The sequence below is a fragment of the Mus pahari genome, chromosome 2, assembly GCF_900095145.1.
Source record: "Mus pahari chromosome 2, PAHARI_EIJ_v1.1, whole genome shotgun sequence".
NCBI lineage: Eukaryota > Metazoa > Chordata > Mammalia > Rodentia > Muridae > Mus > Mus pahari.
The window spans coordinates 28577528-28601612 of NC_034591.1; the positions used below are offsets into that span (position 1 = coordinate 28577528).

The 24085-nt window shown below is 39.9% G+C and overlaps 1 protein-coding gene across 1 annotated transcript in view; it reads left to right on the forward strand.

The window, feature by feature from the left end:
• The first annotated feature begins 597 nt into the window (after positions 1–597).
• The window catches only part of Sdhaf3 (succinate dehydrogenase complex assembly factor 3), a 48562-nt gene continuing 25074 nt past the window's right edge, over positions 598–24085 (forward strand). The window contains exon 1 of the mRNA XM_021191654.2: positions 598–789. Within this exon, the coding sequence (XP_021047313.1) occupies positions 616–789 (174 nt within the window). The 5' untranslated portion in view covers positions 598–615. The remainder of the gene's footprint in view (positions 790–24085) is intronic.

Genomic DNA, 24085 nt, shown 5'->3' on the forward strand with positions numbered 1-24085 from the left:
AAAATACACATAAAATAACTCGCAAGATTCTTTCATAGTGCACTTGACCTGGACTAACAAAGTCCGCCCTCCAGGGCTCCCTTGTGTTAACTACCTGGAAGAAGCTATGCTTGGAGTGCGTAAACTCCATGTACAGCCCTGGGCGAAGGACCTGGGCTGTTGGGAGGGAGCAGCGAATCCCACACTGTTTCACAAGCCATGACACTTTGGAAAAACCAAGCAAGGCTTTCTGGAGAAGACTTCAGCTGGATGAAGTCTTTCTCAAATATTTAATAAGAAGAAACTGGCGAATGGAGCCGATGAGTTAGCTCTGAAAGTAACAAGTCGCTCACACAAGACTTTTTCTCATACACAGCGCCCCTCCAGGAAACCCGAGAAACTGCAACGACTCAACAGCCGCGCCTTTAGCAGAGAGGGAGCGGATGGTTTCTGTCCGCCCCGTCCCAAAATCCGGACTTCCGGAAGGACGAGATTCTATGAAGGACCAATCCGGATGAAGGTCGCGCGCTCTCTTCCGCCCGCTTTGGGGGTTCACCCCCCCCAGCGGACTTCCTAGTGGGGCGGAGCCACGCCGACCTTCCGCGCAGGCGCGGCTGGGCGAGCACGCGCGGCGCAATGCCGGGGGAGCAGGTCTCGAGAGTCCGGGCTTTGTATAGGCGAATCTTGCAGCTACATCGGGCTCTGCCCCCTGACCTCAAAGCCCTGGGTGACCAGTACGTGAAGGACGAATTTAGGAGACATAAGTCCGTTGGTCCTGGCGAGGCCCAGCGTTTCTTGAAGGAATGGGAGGCAAGTGATGCCCCCGCCCCGCCCGCTAGTCCCGGGGCTTTGGTTCTTCTGGTTTTCAGTTCAGACCCCACCTTCCTAGCTGCTCCCCAGGGTCTGTGCGCGACCCAACAGGGCGTCTGGAATAGACAGACTAAAGCTGGTCAAACAGCACTTCATTCAAGCTCCGTCGTGAATCCCCCAGCTTCTGTGGGGGTAGGCTCTGTGCTTGAGCACATGAACTTTCTGAGAGTCCTGAGGGTGCCCGGTGCTGGAGAGAGAAGGGTGGGGTGTCTCCGCCGCTACTGCACCCCTGACTGTTGAGTGCTCCAAAAGTTCGCCGGCGTTTGTCCTTTGCGTTGCCTTTGTAGGCGACAGCCGTGTAATTAACACGATGTCATTACTTAGCTGCCAGACTTAGAGGCTTGTTGATTTGTAATTGTAGGGCCTTAGTAAGCTTTCCACGTGACAGATAAATTTTATAACCTAGAAAAGACCTAAGGATTACGTTTTGTTAAGGGGGAAATGCTGGCGGGAGTTGAACCAGGTGAAAGTTGTTTTCTTCAGGCTCTTTGGTCCTGGTAACTTTTTAACCCGCACTCACTGCGCTGTTGGATAAAGCTGTTTGGATTCAGTTGTTTGACTTCTCTTTTCTTCCTTATTATGTATTTTAACTACATATTTATTTATTTGTGTGTATACAGGTGTGTGTGTGGGGGGGGGGTGCTGGAGGTCAGAGGCTAACCCAAGGGGATGTTCTCTCCTTCCACCACATGGTTTCCTGGGAATCAAAGCGCAGGCTACACAGCTTGGCAACAGACATCTTTCTCAGTGAGCCATCTCTACGACCCTAATACTTTTTTTTTTTTTTCTCTTAAGAATGAAGGGTCTACCAAGTGAGTTCCAGGACAGTCAGAGCTATACAGAGAAACCCTGTCTCAAAAAACCAAAAAAAAAAAAAAAAAAAAAAAAAAAAAAAAAAAAGGGAAAAAAAAAAAAAGAGTATTGCATGATGCTGAAAGAGTCTTGCCCGATTTCCTCCCATCTTGGAAATATCAGGGGGTGAAAGGAGTTGGGTATTTATAGAGTGCTTCTAGGTATTTTAAAGAAACTGCTCTGATATGACAGTGATGACATGTAAGTTATATCTTTTAAGATGTGTTAGGGCCAGGCGGTGGCAACACACACCTTTAATTCCAGTCGTGGGGAGGCAGAAGCTGTTGGAGCTCTTGAGTTCAAGGCCAGCTTGGTCTACAGAGTAGTGAGTTCAAGGATAGCCAGAGCTACATGGAGAAATTCAGCTGGAGCCTTGCGGGTGATGAGGAATAGCCTGATAGGAGAAGCCTGTGCTGCCATCTGAGGCCTTATCTGGGTCTGTGGCTCTGCAGCAGGGGTCTGTATCCATGTTCATGGCCCATGTTGTCGCTGGCTACAGCACTCAGGATAGCACCTCCCACACTTTGCCTGGACAGCACAGTAGAGCTGACCCTGGTGGTGTGCGTGTGAGTGAACAGCCTCGACGACATGAGAGCAGGAGAGCTGGCCCTCATGGCGTGGATGCAGGAGAGCCAGGCCTGCCCCTTGTTGGCTGCCACAGACAGACAGGAGTGGTGGCCCCACCCCTGGCCTGAGCAAACCAGAGATGGCATGGGCTGGGGAACGTGGGTGGAGGAAAGCTTCTGGACAGAGCAACTCAGCTACTACCCAGGCCTCTTCAGGGCTTTGAGATAGCCGACACCAACATCTATTTCATCTGTGAACTGCTGGAGCATGTGAAGGGCCAGAACTACAGATCCGAAGCTGCAGGACCTCTGGAATGCAGGGCAACAACCAGATGCCCAAGGAGTTCTGGTGAGGATCTAGTATTGATAGTCTTGCATAGGCCAGAGGCCTCAAAACAGACCAGGGTCTTCTTGCAATGCACATTCATAAGTAAAGATGTGTGGACAAGTGGGGACACTGCGTGACATGCTGTGACACACTGCAGCTTCCATGGTGGGGGAGATTTTCCTCTTTTGTATTTTTCTTCTTTAGCTTCGAGGTTGCAAGGGCTGCGTGAGGGACAGGGAGATGAGTGGGGTTGTGGTGCAAGTGTGAAATTCACAAAGAATGAAAAAAAGGGTAATCTGTTCCTATTTTGGAGTAAAGCAGTCAGAAGGTTTGTGTAGGACTCTCCATGTGTGCAGTCATGGCTGACCAGGGAGTTACTTTGTGGATTTCAGGGGTTTTGTGAGCCTCATCTCTGTAGGCTGTCCCCTTGATATTCAGTTACAAGGGTGGTGTTTGAGTTCGGGTGGTTATGATGAAATAAGAACCTGTCATTTCTCCAGCCTGCCATTTTTCCCCTGTAGACCTTGATTCTTCATTTTAATGGTGAAGAAGATAAGCTTTATTTAAGAAGGTGGTATGGCGTATAGAAATAAAATACTTAATGATGAAGAGCTGTGTTTTTACCTCAAGAAAGCCTACATTGTATTTTGGAAATTAATATTTTGAAAAATTATTGAACTTTTGTAGTATAAAATGATGAGTTTTTTCCGTGACTCTTTATCAGCCAAAATTTGTCTTGTTTTTTTTTTTTTCTTCTCTTTCTTGAGGGAAAGGTAACTCCAAAATCATTATTTTCTATAAATTTGACATAATGTCTCATGACCAATATTTAAATACTGTAATAATTTTTATTTGTGTGTATTGTGAGTTGATTTTCCTCACATTTGCATTTTAAAGGTATATTTTCAGTAATGGAATGAGAAATTGCTGTACATTTTTTGGGGTAAATTTTTGAATAGCTTTTTAAAATCTCTCTTGTCCCAGTAGAAAAACAATATATTGGGCTAGTGAGATGGCTCAGTGGGTAAGAGCACCCGATTGCTCTTCTGAAGGTCCGGAGTTCAAATCCCAGCAATCACATGGTGGCTTATAACCATCTGTAACAAGATCTGACTCCCTCTTCTGGAGTGTCTGAAGACAGCTACGGTGTACTAACATATAATAAATAAATAAATCTTTTTTTAAAAAAAAAAAAAGAAAAACAATATATTTTATGCTTGAAATTAGTGGCAAGCCAGAAAGTGGGTTTTTTTTTTTCTTATAGAATATAGTATCATGAGATGTTAAGACTATCCTGTTTGGTCAAATGACTTAATCTGCTGTACATTCTTCATAGGCAGTCTTGTTTTTTTATTTTTCTTTCATGTTTATATTAATTTTGAGGACATGTTTTATAACAATAGATTGATAATAAAATATATTTTAAAATACAATCAGATGTAATAAAATTTTGTAACTCACGAATTTAAAAATAAGGGAACTGGAACATAGTTGAAGTTAATATATATGGTTGATAGCATTAATATTTAAAAAGCTTATTTAACTTATTAGAAAAAACACAGTTTCAATGTAAAAACTTGAGCAAAGGGGAGTCTAACAGATCATTTTTATTTCTATACAAATATGTAAATGATATTGCATGGATATAGTCCAAGTAAGACAATGAAAGCACACAGCTGTCCAACAGTAGAAAATAATTCTAACATAGCTATAAGCTGGGTGGGTTAGAAGACAGCTATTAAAAAAAGGTTTTGAAGAATGAATAACGTGGTACTACTCATTGTATAACTAGGTGTACATAATGTTTATCTCTGGTTGATAAGATGAAGGAGACTTTTAATTTTTTCTTTGAATTTTATATTTTCTAGATTGTCTCCAAATAGCATAATTCTTTGGTAATCATAAGAAAGTATTACTTGACCCGGATGGTGCTGGTGGTGTATTCCTTTAATCCCAGCACTCAGGAGGCAGAGGCAGGTGGATTTCTGAGTTCAAGGCCAGCCTGGTCTACAGAGTGAGTTCCAGAACAGCCAGGGCTATACAGAGAAACCCTGTCTCGAAAACAAACAAACAAACAAACAAACAAAAAGTTTTGTAGGATAACAGTGAGGTAGATTGGATGTGTGTGTGTGTGTCCATTAATATTTGTTTTGTCTTGTGAAGATGTGTTAACATGCTCCCTCTGTGGCATGGAAACTGGTAGTAGGCTTAGGGAAAGACTTGAGGCAGGCATATGTCACCAGGAAGATCTGGTTACAAGGCCCAGTAATGATCTTGTATTCTAGATTGGACTTTACCAAGATACTCAATGATGTCAGATTGTTGGTCTTAGACTCATTCTAGTTAAGCATATATAATAATGAGATATAAACTGTGTTGCTAATTGTCTCTTTCTGCTGAGGAACTCATGAAGAGTGTATCCTTAATCTAGAATCAGAATATTTGCCTTAATCTAGAATCAGAATATTTGCCTTCACTTCCAGGGGACCCTTTCTCAGAGGTGTCTCAAAATAAAGTATTAATTTAGGTTTCTAAAGACTAATAAGGAGTATATAGTGAATGTTACAAAACAGCCCTTTGGGATCTGGGGCTCTACCCATTACCTATAATCAAATACATTAATATATTTGCTGGTAAAAAATTGACTATTCATATAAAGTGTAGTAAATAAAGACCTCTTATTTAGTTATGTTAGAATTTACTGCTATATCTAAAAGCATCTTTGTTTTTCAGGATTTCTTTGACTTGAAACTTGTAAAAGAGGGGTTGTGGACCTCTGTTAAGCTTCCTGGGAGACTGGATTAGTGTCTACACAGTTGCCTAATGAGCAAGAAATTCAAATAAGAGAAGCGGAGCGGGCAGGAGAACGGTCCTGTCAGGCCTCATTGCATCTGCAGTGGCCAAGGGTCCTGAGCTTCCGTGCCCTCTTTTCCCTAGGCACTTCTGGACTCATACTGATGCTTTCTCAATCCTGTGTGTTCATGTCAGCCACGTTTGCTTGACATTATTGCTATATCTGTTAATAGATTAAGCCGATTAACTCAGCCTTCTGGGTCTGAGAGGTATCAGCTTATTCTCTTTGTGTGCAGATTTAATTAGCTTCATTCCTAAGGGAGGATCATATTTGCCTTGTTTACAAGTTTGTGCTCTTCTTTACTCCTAAATCCCTGTAATTGAGGCGTGTCTAAAGAAGAGGCGTGCTTTGTTTTTTAAGTTCTAAAGCACTGAAGTGTTTATGCTTTATTTGCATTGGTTTTAAAAATACCAGAAGTTTCAGGACTTTGGTCACTTCAGGCCACTTCACACTGCTGCCAGTGAACAGGTCTATAGATTGCTTAAAAAAACGATCCCACATAATAATAATAAAAATAATTATATACTTTGTATCCTATCTCTGTATACAAAACTCAGAATGGTGGTAGATGGCATAGCAAACACGTATTTCTTAAAACAGCCACAGTGGTCACACGAATGTCATGAATACTTGTCCAGCTTCATACAGTATGGTTTGAACTGTGAACTCTCTAAAAGACATTAAGTGAATCATCTAAAGCACATCCTGGGGAGTTTGTCTGTGTCACTTAGACACTTGATACCCTACACACACACACACACACACACACACACACACACACACACACACACACACACGCCATTGGTAATTACAGAACTTGCAGGCCTTAACAATGCTTAACAGCATTTTAACTGCAGACACACACATGCAACACGCATGCAACTGCTAACTTTAGAACACTTAGGCAGTAACAATAAGTAACACTTTTAGCTGAAGAGACATCTACTGCATTGGTAACTTTGGAACTTGTGGGTAGTAACAGTGGTTACACTTTTTAAAGGAGCTTTGTAATGGTTTTTCAGTGCTTTTACAAGGCTAAGAGAAAGGTCCACAAGCCAGAAGAATTTCTTACTGTAAAATGGTTGGACAGATGTGCACCTTTGAGGGTAGTTCAGGTGCTCATAACATCTGGCACATTTGATTCAAATTGCCGATTTCTAGAACACTTCTAGAAACTGCAGTGTGATCATACTTACATTACGAGGTTAAGGTGAGCAGAAACACCTTTTCAGAGGGTCCACTCCGTGGATTTACATGGAAACAGGTAATTGTTTTATTTCATTACACCTATTCTCCAGACCTTCCTTGTCTTTTTTTCATCTTTGTCATCATGGTTTTCAGGCTACAGCAGCCATGGCGTTTGCTGGTCCTTGTCATCACTGTCGTCCTCACAGCAGCAATGCTTGCAGTGGTTTTGTCCTTGACATACTTGTTTTCAATGTCACCTTCTTATAGTACGGCCATGTATTACTGTCATTCGTGTTGCTAACTCTTTGGTGTGTATTGGAGATGGCAGGGATTGTGCATTTGTTCTGAGATTGGAACTCGGAAAAGAACAGGAAGGAGCCAGGCGTGGTGATCTGGGTCCTCAGGGCCCTCCGTCTCATCTCTCTTTACCCGGTTCGTCCACAGTACTTCATTTCTAAGTCATCCCATTTGGATTGTTTTTCTAGGCATAGCCTTCTTCCTCTTAAGAGTTTTTCTTAAAAACAGTAAGTGAGGAGATGTCTAGGTTTCTCTTTTCTGTATTTCCTGCTTGTGTGGGGTCAAATTTCCACATTGACTCCACTCTTTGAAATCCCTCCACTATATTTTAAGGATGAATTTTATAGGTTGATAAAGATGACTATAGGGTAGTCATGTGAGTGTGGACGAAGCCACCCTAAGTGAAGATGTTATGCCATTTCCAGCCATCGCATTTAACCCAGTGGTTTCTGCTGCTACCTTCCTCATCACATCGGGACCAAGACTACCAGGTAGGGGTGTATGAAGTGCAGGTAACAAACTTAAGCTGGGGCGTATTTATGAAAGGTTGATAAATTATTCTTTGGAGGGGAATAGAGCTTTTAGGTATACTAGAATAATTACTGTTTAAGCAAGCTGTTTGGGAATCCTTTTTAAAATGAATAATCAACCCATTCTTCCTTTCTTTGTGTAAAAGTCATTTACATATATCAGAATTGCCTTAAAGACGGTATGCCTGTAAATGTTGATGCATGTGTCTAGAAAGAAGAAAATTTAATTTCTGTTTGATGCGAAGAACAAGTTAAGATTTGGCAGTTGACAAGTAAGACACACCACATTAGTTTAACTCCATCCCGTTTTCCCTGAGTTTTAATTAGTTAATTAATTTACTTCAGATCCAGGCCAGAGTTTCCCTCCTTCCCCTCCTCCCAGCCCTTCCCTTCCGCTTCCCCTTGACCCCATCCACTCCTCCTCCCCTTCTCTTCAGAAGATGGCAGGCTTCCCATGGATATCAACCAGCCCCAGCTGCAGTAAGTTGCAGTAAGACTAGGCTCATCTTCTCCTGTTGAGGCTAGAAGAGGCAGCTCAGTTAGGAGAAAGGGATCCAAAGACTGGCTACAGTCAGAGACAGCTTTTGTTCCTGTTGTTAGGAGTCCCGCATGAAGACCAAGCTGCACAACTGTTGCATATGTGCATCGGGCTAAGGTCTGTCCCATTCTGGCTCCTTGGTTGGTGGTTCAGTCTCTTGTGAGCCCCTATAGGTCCAGGTTAGTTGATTCCATAGGTTTTCTTGTACTGTCCTTGACCCCTCTGGTTCCTATGACCCTTCCTCCACCCCTGTTTCTTGGGATTCCACAAGCTCTGCCTAATGTTGGCTGTGAGTCTCTGCATCTGTTTCCATCAGTTGCTGGGTGTGGTGGTTTGAATATGCTTGGCTCTGAGAGTGGCACTATTAAGAGGTGTGACCTTGTTGGAGTAAGTGTGGCCTTGTTGGAGGAAGTGTGTCACTGTGGGGGTAGGCTTTGAGACCTTCCTTCTAGCTGCCTGGAAGTCAGTTTTCTAGCAGCCTTCAGATCAAGATATAAAACTGTCAGCTCCTCCAGCTCTATGCCTGCCTAGACACTGGCATGCTTCCCCACCATGATGATAATGTACTGGACCTCTGAACCTGTAAGAGATATCTTGGTCCTGGTGTGTAGCTTCACAGAAATAAAACTGTAACTAAGACACTGGGTAACCTCTCTGATGACAGTTCTGCTAGTTGCTGTCTGCAAGTATAGCAGAATATCATTAATAGTGTCAGGACTGGGCTCCCTCTCATGGCATGGGTCTCAAGTTGGACAAGTCATTGGTTGGCCAGTCCCTTAATTTCTGCTCCATTTTTACTCCTGCACATCTTGTAGGCAGAACAAATTGTAGTTTGAAGGTTCTGTGACTGGTTATGAGTCCCAGTCTCTCCATTGGAAGTCTTGCTTGGTAACAGGAGATGGTCCGTTCAGGCTCCATATTCCCCATTGTTAGGAGTTTTAGCTAGGGTCACCCCCATAGATTGCTGGGAGTTTCCTTTGCCCTAGATTTCTAGCTTGTCCCAGAGAGGTCTCCTCCCTTGCCCCAACCCATTTCTGTTGTCTCTACTAGTACTCTCTCTCTCCATCCTCCCCACATCTGCTCCCTCCTGTTCCCAACCACACGTCACACATTCAGTACCCCCAATCTACACATAATGTCTATTCTACTTCCCCCTCTCAGTAAGAGTAACACATTTCCCCTTGAGCCCTCCTTATTACTTAGCGTCTTTGGATCTGTGGATTGTAGCATTTTATCCTTTACAGATAATAATTTTACTTATAAATGAGTACATGCTGTTTGTCTTTCTGGGTCTGGGTTACCTCATTTGGGATAATCCTTTCTAGTTCCATTTGCCTGCAAAATTCATGATGTTTTTGTTTTTAATAGCTGCAAGCATTCCATTGTGTAAATGAACCATATTTTCTTTATCCATTCTTCAGTTCAGGGACATATGCGTTGTTTACAGTTTCTGGCTATTACGAATAAGGCTGCTATGAACATAGTTGAGCAAGTGTCCTTGTGGTAGGATGGAGCATCTTTTGGGTGTATGCCCAGGAGTGGTATAGCTGGATCTTGAGGTAGATCTATTCCCAGTTTTCTGAGAAACTGTCAAATTGATTTCCAAAGTGGCTGTACAAGTTTGCATTCCCACCAACAATGCAAGAGTATCCTCCGACTCCATATCCTTGCCAGCATGAACTGTAGCTTGAGTTTTTGATCTTAGCTATTCTGATGGGTGTAAGATGGAATCTCAGAGTTGTTTTGATTTGCATTTCCCTGATGGCTAAGGCTGTTGAACATTCCTTTAAGTGCTTCTTAGCCAGTAGAGACTCCTTTGTTGACAGTACTCTGTTTAGATCTGTTCTCCAGTTTTAAAAATTGGATTATTTGGGTTGTTGGTGTCTAACTTCTTGATTTCTTTTGGACATTAGCTCTCTGTCAGATGTAGGTGAAGATCTTTTCCCGTTCTGTAGGTTGTGGCTTTATCCTTTTGACAGTACTCTTTGTGTTACAGAAGCTTTTCAGTTTTGTGAGATCCCATTTAATTAATTGTTGATCTTAGTGCCTGAGCTGTTGTTGTTCAGGAAGATGCCTCCTGTGTCAATGCATTCAAGGCTATTCTCCACTGTTTCTTCTATCAGGTTTAGTATATCTAGTTTTATGTTGAGGTCTTTAGTCCACTTTTACTTGAGTTTTGTGCACGCTGATAGATTTATATTCTTCTACATGCAGATATACAGTTAGACCAGCAACATTTGTTGAAGATGTTTTCATTTTTCCATTGTATAGTTTTAGTTTCTTTGTCAAAAATCAAGTGTCCATATGTGTGTGGATTTACTTCTGGGTCTTCAATTCAATTGCATTTGTTAACTTGTCTGTTTTTAATGCCAATACCATGCATGTTTGTTGTTGTTGTGTTTGTTTGTTTGCTTTGTTTGTCTTTGATTTTTGTTGTTATTGCTCTGCAGCCCAGCTTGAGAACAGAGATGGAAGTTTTCCTTTATTGAATAGGATTGTTTCAGTTATCCTGGTTTTTTTTGTTTTTCCATATGAAATTAAGACTTGTTCTTTCAAGGTGTGTAAAGAATTGTGTTGGAATTTTGATGGGAATTGCATTGAATGTATAGATTGCTTTTGGAAGATGGCCATTTTTACTATGTTAATTCTACCAATCCATGAGCATGGGGGATCTTTCCATCTTCTGATATCTTCCTCAGTTTCTTTCTTCAGTGACTTGAAGTTTTTGTCATATAGGCTTTTACTTGCTTGGTTAGAGTTACACCAAGATATTTTATATTATTTGTGGCTATTCTGAAGGGTGTGGTTTCCCTAGTTTCTTTCTCAACCCTTTTATCATTTGTAATAGGAAGGCTACTGATTTTTTTCTTTTGAGTTAATTTTGTGTCCAGCCACTTCACTGATAGTGTTTATTTTGGGGTTTTACTGCAAGGACAGCATTTAATTGGGGCTGGCTTACAGGTTCAGAAGTTCATTCCATTCTCATCAAGGCAGGAACATGGCAGCATCCAGGCAGGCATGGTGCAGGAGGAGCTGAGAGTTCTATATCTTCTCTGAAGGCTGTTAGGAGAAGACTGGTTTCCAGGCAGCTAGGATGAGGGTCTTAAAGCCCAAGCCCACAGTGACACACATCCTCCAACAAGGTCACATTTCCAAATAATGCCACTCCCTGAGCCACACATATTCAAACCACCATAGTGTTTATCAGCTGTAAGAGTTCCCTGGTAGAATTTTTGGGGTCACTTAGTTATACTATCATATCTGTGAAGAGTGATACTTTGACTTCTTCCATTCTAATTTTATCTCCTTAGTCTTCCTTAGTTGTCTTATTGTTCTAGGTAAAACTTCAAAAACTAACTATATTGAATAGGTGTGGAGGAAATGGACAGCCTTGTCTTGTTCGTCAGTCTAGTGGAATTGCTTCTAAGTGTCTCTCCATTAATTTGATGTTGACTATAGGCTTGCTGTATATTGCCTTTAATATGTCTAGGTATGTGACTTATATCCCTGATTTTGCTAAGACTTTTATCATGAAGGGGTGTTAGAGTCTTCCAAAGGCCTTTTCAGCATCTAATGAGATGATCATGTGTGTGTGTGTGTGTGTGTGTGTGTGTGTTCTTTCAATTTGTTTATATGGTGGATTACATTGATGGATTTTTGTATGTCGAACCATCTCTGCATCTTTGGAATGAAGCCTACTTGATCATGGTGGATGATCTTTTTGATGTGTTCTTGGATTTGGTTTGCCAGTGTTCTATTGAATATTTTTGCATCAGTGTTCATAAGTGAAACTGGTCTGAAATATTTCTTTGTTGAGTCTTTGTGTGGTTTAGGTATCTGGGTGACTGTGCTGTCATAAAAATGCATTCGACAATGTTTCTTCTGTTTCTGCCTTGTGGAATAATTTGCAGATTATTGGTATTAGGTTTTCTTTGAAGTCTGATAGAATTTTGTGCTAAAACCATCTGGCACTGGACTTTTTGTTGGTTGGGAGACTTTTAATGACTGTTAATGACTATTCTTAGGGGTTATTAGGTCTATTTAAATTGTTTATCTCATCTTCATTTAACTTTGGTTAAGTGGTATCTATTGAGAAAGTTGTCTTTTTTTTTTTTTTTTTTTTTTTTTTTTTTTTTTTTTTTTTTTTTTTTTTTTTTTTTTTTAGATTTTTCCATTTTTAGTTTTCCAATTAGGTTTTTGAATTATAGTCTAAGGATTCTTTGGATTTCATCAGTTCCTGTCATTATATTTCCCTTCTCATTTCTGGTTTTGTTAATTTGGATATTTTCTCTCTTGTCTTTTATTTAGTTTGGTTAAAGGTTTCATCTATTATGTTGATTTTCTCTAAGAACCAACTCTTGGTTTCTTTGATTCTTTGTATTGTTCCCTTTGTTTATTTTATTGATTTCAACCCTTACTTTGATTATTTACTGCTCTCTCTACCTCTTGGGTGTGTTTGGTTCTTTTTGCTCTAGAGCTTTCAAGTATGCTGTTAAGTCCTTAATATAAGATCATACTGATTTCTTTAATGAAGGCACTCAGTGTTATGATCTTTCCTCTTAGCACTGCTTTCATTGTCTCCTATAAATCTGTGTATGCTGTGCATTCATTTTCATTGAATTCTAGAAAGTCTTTAATTTCTTTATTTCTTCTTTGATCTGGTGGTCATGGAGTAGAGTTGTTCAGTTTCCATGAGTTGTAGGCTTTTGTGTTGTTCTTGAAGTCCAGCTTTAATCCATGGTGGTTTGATATAATACAGGGAGTTATTTCAGTTTTCTTGTATCTGTTGAGACTTGCTTTGTGCTTTACTATACATTATTAATTTGGGAGAAGGTTCTGTGAGTTGCTGAGAAGAAGGTATATTCTGTTGTGTTTGGGTGAGATGATTTGTAGATAGTTAGGTCCTTTTGAATCATAGTGTCTGTTAGTTCCATTATTTCTCTGTTTAGTTTCTGTCTGGATGACCTGTCCATTGATGAGATTGTGGTGTTGTAGTCTCCCACTATTAAAGTGTGAGGTTTGATGTGTGGTTTAAACTTTAGTGATGTTTCTTTTACACATGATGGTGCTCTTCTATCTGGGGCATAAATACTCAAAATTGAGACGTAATCTTTGGATTTTTCCTTTGGAGAGTATGAAGTGTTCTTCCCCATCTCTTTTGATTAATTTTACTTGAACATCTATTTTGTTAGATATTAGAATGGCTACACACCAGTTTGATTCTTGGGTCTCTTTGCTTGGAAAATCTTTTTCCAGCCTTTTACTTTGAGGTAATGTCTAACTTTTAAGTTGAGTTGTGTTACTTTTATGCAGCAGAATGGTGGATCCTGTTTATGCATCCACTCTGTTAGCCTGTGTCTTTGGGAATTGAGTCCACTGAAGTTGAGAGATATTAATGACCAATAATTGTTAATTCCTGTTATTTCAGTATTGGTGGTTTTGTGTGTGTGTGTTTCCCTTCTTTTGGATTCCCTGGTGTGAAATATTACCTATGTTTTGGGGGTGTATAGTTAACTTCTTTGGGTTGGAGTTTTTCCTTCTATCTAATGTAGGGCTGGCTTTATGGGTAGATATTATTTGATATTATTTTAATCTAATCATGGCATGGCATGTCTTGTTTTCTTCATTTATGATGATTGAAAGTTCTGATGGATATAGTAGTCTGGACTGGCATTTGTAGTCTCTGAAGAGTCTGCAGGACAACTGCCCCAGGCCCTTCTGGTTTTTAAAGTCTCTGTTGAGAATTCAGGTGTAATTCTGATATGCTAATTGGCCCTTTTTCCTTGAAGCTTTCAATATTCTTTCTTTGTTCTGTATAATGAGTGCCTTAATTATTATGTGGCAGGAGGACTTTCTTTTCTGGTCCAGTCTTCTTGTATGCTTCTCTTTCTTTAGGTTATAGAAAATTTCTTCTATGATTTAGTTGAAAATATTTTTTGGTCCTTTTATTTGGGAATCTTCTCCTTTTATCTCTATTATTATTTTTTTTTTTCCTATCTCCAGGATTCCCTCAGTTTGTGCTGTTTTGTTTTGTTATTGCTTCTATTTCAGGTGTTGAATGCTTTGATTCATTCCCTTTATGTTTGATTGTATTTTCCTGTATTTTTTAGAGGAATTTATTCACATTCCCTTTAAAAGCTTATTTCATTCATAAGATTGGATTTAAGATCATTTTCTCATATTTCAGTTGTGTTGGAATATCCAGGGCTTGCTGTAGTAGGATACCTGGCTTCTGGTGCTGTCATACTGACCTGGCTTTTGTTGATCGTGTTCTTACACTGTCCTCTAGCCATGTGGACTTTGAGGTTGTTACAGGATTATGTGCTGATTTCTGAGTGTATCTTGGATAGGTGAGTGGTTTTTGGACATTTTGCCCCTTAGTTTCTGTTTATTATTCATCTTCTGACTTGAGTAGCCTGGGATTTTGGTGACCACCAAGAATCTTCAGGTCCAGTAGAGGGTCTCTGCTGAAGTGTTTGTGGCCTGCATGACCTCTGGAGTTTTGTGTGTCAACGTTGTCTCTGAGAACCTGCATGGCCTCCAGGAAAGCAGAGGTCTTCTGCTGCAGTTGTTGGCCAGAAAATGAAGCCCAGGAGTAAGTGTGCTTAAGGGGAGTTGGTGGGCATAGGGCATAGAACAGGGTCTTGTCTAGGATCTCTGGTGCTGGCATAGCCTCTGGGAAAATAGGAGAAGCTGTGGGTCAGAAAATGGAGCCTGAGGATGGAATTCCTAATTTCTTTTTCTTTAAAATTTTGTGTTTAGAGGCCAGGCGTGGTGGCGCACACCTTTAATCCCAGCACTCGGGAGGCAGAAGCAGGCGGATTTTTGAGTTCGAGGCCAGCCTGGTCTACAAAGTGAGTTCCAGGACAGCCAGAGCTATACAGAGAAATCCTGTCCCCCCCCCCCCCCCCCCAAAAATTTTTTTTTGTGTTTAGTATGCAATTATTTAAAAGATTATTTATTTATATGTATATGAGTACACTGTAGCTGTCTTCAGACACATCAGAAGATGGCATCAGAACCCATTACAGATGGTTGTAAGCTACCATGTGGTTGCTGAGAATTGAGAAGAGCAGCCAGTGCTCTTAACTACTGAACATTCTCTCCAGCCCAGGATATATATGGTATCTTTGGATATGTTTATTAGTTTACTAAAAATAGTTTGCTTAGAGTAATGAGTTTATTGATTTTTTTTTTTTAGTATTTAGAAGATATTGATACTTTATCCTTCTCTTGGTGTGAATAATTCATCATAAACAACTATTTTCTTCCTTTCTTTCCTTTTATTTATTTATTTATTTATTTTTAAAAGATAGGGTCTTACTATGTATACTTTGTACCTATAGACTTACTGTATAGACTAGCTTGGTCTCAGACTCAAAGAGAGATCCTTGCCTCTGGCTCCTGAGTTCTGGGGTTGAAGATGCATACTATCAACACCACTCCCAGCACATCTCTTTCTTTCCCCTTCCCTTTTCTTTTCTTTTCTTTTCTTTTCTTTTCTTTTCTTTTCTTTTCTTTTCTTTCCTTCCTTCCTTTCTTTCTGTCTTTCTTTCCTTCTTTCCTTTTTTTTTTCTTCCTTTTTTGAGACAGGATTTTTCTATGTAACCTTGGCTGACCTGGAACTTGATGTGTTACCTTGGCTGGCCTTGAGCTTGGAGAAAGCAGCCTGCCCCTGGCTCCCAAGTGCTGGGATTAAAGGCACCCACTACCATGATAGCGACAACTGTTTGGTTATGTAGCTTAAGTATGATAGATATATAATGAAAAAGGATAAAATATAACTATCATGGTAAATTTTGAACTGCTGTGCATTAAATAGATTTTTTGTTTTTGGTTGTAGTCTTATTTTTTTGTTGTAGGCTTATCTAGGAACCTACCATTTCTTACTTATTGGACTCTATTATCTTTTACTTCCCCTTTAAAGTATAGGTCGCTAATCCTTGAACAAGGCACTACAGGGGCACTACCTTCCTATGGCCAAAACTCTTCATGCAACTTCTAGACTTTTCCAAACCAAATTACTATTTGCTATTGACTGGAAGTCTTAAAATATCATAAATATCCATTAACATGTGCCTTAAATTGATATGTATACGTTGTTAGCCTTTTATCCTAGCCACTTGCAAGGCAGAGGAGGAGAATCTCAAGGTCAGTGATTAACACTGATTGACATTAACACTGATTGACATTGTTTAACAGTCTATGGCCAGACTACAGTGAGCACAACACATTGGGTCTGATCTTGGAAATCAAGCAGTTTCTGGCCTGGTTAGTACTTGGATGGGCGACATTGGTTAACAGTTAGCTGCTTAGTGTTTGTTGTTGGATAATTAGACCATTCCAACCAACATGTGGAGTGTTCCTCTCAATGTGGTATCTAAGGTTAAAGATTAAGTAGGATAGTATTTGCATGCCCTGAGCACAGTGTGTCATGAGTATTACTGATTTTGGCTCTCATGAGGAGTAGGAAGGTTAATAAGAAGATAGGGTTTACAAATAAGAGATTGGAGGGTCCTGAAAGGAAAGCAAATTATAATTTTATTACCCATGTTTTCTTCTCTTCCATATCCAACTAAAATCCTATTTCCTTTTATGGTCTCAGAATTCTGACCTGTCATTCTTGTCCTAGCTACTGTCATCTGCTAGTGCTGGTGATAAGTTGATAAGGAACCTTGTAATACTCTGTTCAACCAGTGTGGCTTTGATCATATTCCTGCCTTTTTGAAAACTGGTTCTGTTTTCCCACTGATCTCTCTGGACCCTAGAATACAAAAGTATGCAAAGTCTTATCTCAGTTGAGCATATGCTGTCATAAATTCTGTGCTTGGTCATTCATTTGAGAACTGTGCTCTGAAGTTGACCTGGTAATTTTGTTTCTCACTTATTCAATTAGATAATATGACTCTTCTACATGATCGGAGTATGATCCTGTGCTGCCTTTATTACATCTTCCAATGACCATCAAATATCTCTGTCTTCTAAATTTCGAAGGGCTACTTTTCTTTGGTCTTTACTGCTTCCAATGTTGTGTTGTAGTTGTGTGTATGCTTTGTTATCAGGATCTGGTGGCTCTGTGAGGACAAGAGCAGTGCTTTGCTTGTGTCTGTGCTTTGAAGTCATCTGTAGCCCACGCTCAGCAAACCATCCTTCCCTCAGGGCAGTGGTCCTCAACCTTCCTGATGCTGTGGACTTTTAATGCAGCTCCTCATGTTGTGGTGGCCCCAACCATAAAATTATTTTCATAATTGTAAATTACGGCACAGTTATGGATCCTAATATAAATATGCGATATGCAGGACATGTGTGATCCCAGTGAAAGGGTTGTTTAACCCTCAAGGGGTCTTGAGCCACAAGTTAATCACTGCCTTAGGAGAAAAGTAAGTGACTATACTGATGTCCAAGTTGCACAAAAGCTAACTAATCAAGTGTATTTACTATAGTGTTTATAAAAATTGAGAACCCACATCAAGTCTTAACTTATTTTTTTTTTAATAAACACAAAAGAAAAGGTATTGGAAGAGGACAATTCTCCACAATTTTATTCCAAGTTTTATAAAATTCCTACAAGATAAACTTATTCTGAAAAATTATATGGAAAAGTACAGGTTTTAGACTAGTTTAAACAAACTTTGAAACAAATGGAATATAAAGAGGTGGATGGAATTTTTATGAAAGAGACACAAATTAAAACCACAATGAGATTATCAGAACACATTTAACAGAACTGACAGAGTAAAATTGTACAATAATATCAAATGCAAAGCAGTATACAGAGAACTAGATTATTAATACAAAACTAAGCATGAAATAAGTACATTTTAGCAATTGTACTCTATCTTGTGTTTACCTTGAAGACTTGTGTTAACACAGGAAATTGTACACAAATGTTTGTATTATATTTGTTATATTTAGAAATTAGACATTAACTGACATGACCTTCAAAGGCAGATGTTTAAACAAACTAGTTCATACACACCATGGGATGCTATTTAATAATGAAAACGAACCCAAGCAACAACTTGGACGGTGACTATGCTGAATAAAAGCTGGTGACCTAGAAAGTTAATCACAATTTACTTTATATAACAAAATTTCAGATTTATTTTTATAAATTTGTTTTTATGTGTGTGTGTGTGTGTGTGTGTGTGTGTGTGTGTTTCTGCATATGCACCATATGCATATTGTTCCTGTAGTAGCCGCTAGAGGGCAGAAGACGCCCTGGTACTGGAGCTAAGTCACCTAAGTGGTTGTTAGTTGCTCTGTGAATACTGGGAACCAAAACCTAGTCCTTTAAGATGAGTGAACGTTTTTAACCACAGCATTTTTCTTTTTCTTTTTTTTCTTAGATATTTTCTTTATTTACATTTCAAAAGAATTTCCTAGTTTCCCCTCCAATAATCTCTTATACCTTCCACCCCACCCCCCTGCTCACCAACCCACCCACTCCTGCTTCCTGGCCCTGGCATTCCCCTACACTGGGGCATATAACCTTCACGGGACCAAGGACCTCTCCTCCCATTGATGACCAACTAGGCCATCCTCTGCTACATATGCAGCTAGAGTCCCACCATGTGTTTTCTTTGATTGGTGATTTAGTCCCAGGGAGCTCTGGGGGTACTGGTTAGCTCATCATATTGATGTTCCTCCTATGGGGCTGCAAACCCCTTTAGCTCCTTGGATACTTTCTCTAGCTCCTTCATTGGGGAGCCTGTGCTTTGTCCAATAGATGGCTGTGAGCATCCACTTCTGTATATGTCAGGCACTGGCTGAGCCTCTCAGGAGACAGCTATATCAGACTCCTGTCAGCAAGCTGTTATTGGCATCCACAATAGTGTCTGGGTTTGGTGGTTGTTTATGGGATGTATCCCCAGGTGGGGCAGTCTCTGATGGTCATTCCTTCAGTCTCTGCTCCACACTTGGTCTCTGTATCTCCTTCCATGGGTATTTTGTTCCCCTTCTTAGAAGGATTGAGGTATCCACACTTTGGTCTTCCTTCTTCTTGAGTTTCATGTGTTTTGCAAATTGTGTCTTGGGTACTCTGAGCTTCTGGGCTAATATCCACTTATCAGTGAGTGCATACCATGTGTGTTCTTTTGTGATTGGGTTACCTCACTCAGGGTGATATTTTCTAGTTCTGTCCATTTGCCTAAGAATTTCATAAATTCATTGTTTTTAATAGCTGAGTAGTACTCCATTGTGTAAATGTACCACAGTTTCTGTATCCATTCCTCTATTGAAGGACATCAGGGTTCTTGCCAGTTCCTGGCTATTATAAATAAGCCTGCTATGAACATAGTGGAGCATGTGTCCTTATTACATGTTGGAGCATCTTCTGGGTATATGCCCAGGAGTGGTATTGCTGTGTCCTCAGGTAGTACTATGTCCAATTTTCTGAGGAACTGCCAAACTGATTTCCAGAGTGGTTGTACCAGCTTGCAATCCCACCAACAATGGAGGATTGTTCCTCTTTCTCCACAACCTTGCCAGCGTCTGCTGTCACCTGAGTTTTTGATCTTAGCCATTCTGACTGGTGTGAGGTGGAATCTCAGGGTTGTTTTTATTTCTATTTCCCTGATGATTAAGGATGTTGAACATTTCTTTTAGGTGCTTCTCAGCCCTTCGGTATTCCTCAGTTGAGAATTCTTTGTTTAGCTCTGTACCCCACTTTTTAATAGGGTTATTTGGTTTTCTGGAGTCTAACTTCTTGACTTCTTTGTATATATTGGATATTAGCCCTCTATCAGATTTAGGATTGGTAAAGATCTTTCCCCAATCTGTTGGTGGCCTTTTTGTTTTATTGACAGTGTCCTTTGCCTTACAGAAGCTTTGTAATCTTATGAGGTCCCATTTGTTAATTCTTGATCTTACAGCACAAGCCATTGGTGTTCTGTTCAGGACTTTTTCCCCTGTACCCATATCTTTGAGGCTCTTCCCCACTTTTTCCTCTATAAATTTCACTGTCTCTGGTTTTATGTGGAGTTCCTTGATCCACTTAGACTTGAGCTTTGTACAAGGAGATAAGAATGGATCAATTTGCATTCTTCTACATGCTAATCGATTGTTGAGCCAGCACCATTTGTTAAAAATGCTGTCTTTTTTCCATTGGATGGTTTTAGCACCTTTGTCAAAGATCAAGTGACGATAGATGTGTGGGTTCATTTCTAGGTCTTCAATTCTATTCCGTTGATCTACCTGTCTGTCACTGTACCAATATCATGCAGTTTTTAATCACAATTTCTCTGTAGTACATCTTGATGGTGATTCCATCAGATGTTCTTTTATCATTGAGAATAGTTTTGCCATCCTAGTTTTTTGTTGTTGTTGTTGTTGTTGTTATTCCAGATGAATTTGCAAATTGCCCTTTCTAACTCTGTGAAAAATTGAGTTGGAATTTTGGTGGGGATTGCATTAAATCTGTAGATTGCTTCGGCAAGACGAGGCTTATCTTCTTCATTGGTACTTCATGAATATGAGAATGTAGAACACTTCAACTCCTGGTTTGGCCAGTGTTGATTTTCTTGCTATGTGGCAACTAATACATGTTTGGTCTTTATAAAAACTGGTACCCCAGGGACTGGAGAGATGGCTTAGTGGTTAAGAGCATTGGTTTCTCTTCCAGAGGATCCAGGTTTGATACTCAGCACCCAGGTAACTAAGTTCTGAGGGATACAATGTTGCTCCTGATTCTTTGAGGGCACCAGAAATACAGTCAGTGCATACACACACACACACACACACACACACACACACACACACACACACACTCATACACCTAAAATAAAATGAACTTGATTAAAAAAAGACCCGCTACCAGAGATCTAAGGTTTCCAAGTGTTCAGAACAGGTTTGAGTAGTATAATATCCTTTTCATTTGTTTAACGTAGTATTTTAAGTGCCTGATGCAGGGAAAGATAAGAATGTTTGAAAGGTAATATGGAGGAAACCTGAAACTGAGTGCTGGTCATGTGGTTTCCTTAAGCTGCAGTCAGCGCCATTTTCTTCAGGAAGGAGAGAGGTGGAGCATGCCCACAGGTTACACAGACTTTAGCATTTGCTTTGAAGAGATTTACAAGTGGATTTCCAATATTTGTTTTTTTTTTTTTTTTTTTTTGTGTCTTTGGGTTTCATTTTTTTATTAGTCATTTTATTCATTTACATTTCAAAAGACATCCCCCTTCCCAGCTACCCTTCCACAAACTCCCCATCCCATTCCCCCTCTATATGCCTCTGTGACTCCTCCTGCCTCCAACTCACCCACTCCTGCCTTCACTGAGTCATCAAGCCTCCACAGGACCATTTGAACCTGAGGATATCCTAATTGCCCTAGGCATAGTTTTAAAATTATGTGTAATTTCACAACCTTCCACTTGGTGGCAGAAAATCCTTATGTATAGAAAGATGTTAGAGCCAGAAATCTTGGTTTTAGTCCAATTATCAACATTCATAAATTATTTAAGTTAGGTATGTTGTTGCCATCCTACATATCTTACGTGCATACTGAGTTTAAAATATAAAGTTGTTCTTTCTATGTCTTCTATGAAGTTTTAATCCATTTTGAAGGGATCATTGAATATTTCTGAATAGCATTTATGTAATTGTGTTTTCTTAGGTTAGGAGAAATTGAGAAGAGTTATGTTAGCTCCAGTGTAAAAGCTAATGTATGACATGATTTATTTGAAAAAATTAATAATTGATTCACTAAGATTTTTTGTATTGTTATTAAATTTGTTTGCCTTTTTTCTCTTGTACTGTTTTCAAAGTCTTCTCTATATTTTCCTATTCTTAACTGAAGAAATTAATTCATGCAGTATGTTTTATGTAAATGTCCATTATGTGTTAGGTACCATCCTACATACTGATGACCATAGATAGCAGCAAACAGATAAACAACAGCAGAACCCAGGAGGCTGGCAGAGCTACTCAGTGGACCAAGGTGCTGTGGTCAGCCTGTATTTGATATTGGATCCACAAGAGGGCAGGAGAGAACCAGTTTCTGAGAGTTGTTCTTTGACCTACACATGCCCCCCTACACACACACATGCGCACAAAATTAATTAATAAGAAATTATCTAAACAAAATACAAGACAAGCAAACTGTGACATGATTGGGGTTTTTGTTTGTTTTTTTAGATTTATTTGTGTATTTATTTATTTGTCTATGTGTATGAATGTGCAGGTGCCTTTGGAGTATCAGAAGAGGATGTCAGATCTCCTGCAAGTAGAGGTGCAGGAAGTTGTAAGCTGTCTGGCATGGGTGCTGGAGCCTGGAGAGCAGTTAGAGCCCTCAGTTCCTGGCACACCTTTCAGCCTTTCCAGTCATAGTGCTCAGATGCACCAAGTATGAAATGTGTTTGAGTTAATGTTTGCCATGTTTCTAGAACAAAATGCACTGTCTGTGACCTTTTTAAGAGCATGCAGCTTTTCCATGGGCAGAACAGACGGTTGGAGTGTGGGGATGAGAGTGGTGTGATGACCTAAAATGTCAAGTTAGAGGTCTAGAAGACTGCTGAAAAAATGTCAAGCTATTCTTGTCCCTCTGGTTTTGAATAGTAGATGGTAATGACTTACAGAATAAAAAGACATTGGTTACTTTCAGTCTGTAACATTTTGACATTTTTCAGTGAGCTTAATGTTTTTCTTTTTTAAGCAGTATTTGTATTTTTTATTCTTTGAAATTTTTATATTATGTATTTTGAACATATTCACCCACTGTCTGACCCAGTGTTATTGCTCTTAAGAAACATCACAACTAATGCAACACTTATACAAGAAAGCATGTAATTGGGGCGTGCTTGAAGTTCCAGAGGTTTAATCCATTGTCATCATGGTGGGAGCATGTCAGCATGTAGGCAGATACTTCTGGAGAAGTGGCTGTAAGATACGTGCTGATCTGGAGATACCGAGACCTGAAAGCCCAGCCCCAGTGATGTCCTTGTCCATCAAGGTCTCACCTCCTGATCCTGGTGAGCAAGCCTGTAAGAGCCATTCTCATTGAAATCGCCACAGCCCCTAACTGCTTTTCTAACTATCCTCTTCACCCTCCTGCCATCTCGTCTTCTCTTTCTATCATGTTTTTGCATAATTTGATATCAGGCTGTGGTGCATGTAAGGAATGAAAGAAGCACAAAGGCACCGTCTCCAATACCAATTGACTTAGAAAACAGGGCTTCGTTGTTAGAACTGTAATATAATTATTTAGAATGGATGTTGCTGTGAAGAAAAGTTTTCAAGTTATAAAAACATATCTGGGTACTTTATGGCAAAAAAAAAAAAAAAGATACGATTACATGACCATTACAAAAAGAACATAAAATGACTAGTCAAAGGCCACACCGCTGCCTTTTAGCTGTTCATATCTCTAAAACTTTTTCTTTGTTTCCCTAAAGATATACATATGGTTTTGTTTTTAAACATTTCTTGAAATCGCCTGCAGTCTTTTTCGATGGTATATTTTTTGTGAAAATTGACCTCCGTGTGGGTGCTGAGACAGGCAGAGAATCTAGCACCCTAAATTTTATCTCAGGGTGAATTCTGCTCGATAGAAGATGCTCTTAGATCAGCATCTTTGGTGTGTTTGATGTGTTTACATGCATTAAACGTTTCAACCTAAATGTTTTACGGGCACTATCTTTTTGTCTCCAGCTGGATGAGCTTTCTTTGGAAGCTTTGTGAAACCATTTGTCCCATCAGTTGTCCTTGTTTCAGATTACTATGAATGCTTTGACAGAGTCAATACTCCAAATCATGCCCCTTCTTTTCCATTTAGGCATCAGTGTGAGCACGTCCCATTACACAGGAGACCCCTGGGCCCCCATACCACTCCAGAGGCTGGATGCTCACTTAAAGAGTTTTGTCAGGTGCAGCCTCATAGACTCTGCTTTCATGACGGGTGGTTCCCTGGTCATGACTTTCTGTGTCCAGTTTACAGGCTACCTCTTAAACACTATTGAAACCACCAGCTTTCCTTTCTTTATTTGATCAATACTTTGATTAATGGTGACTGATTTGAACAAAGTGCAACTAAAATTTAGGGTGCTAGATTACAAAAGCAGCCCACTCTCACTGTAGGTCATTAGGTGG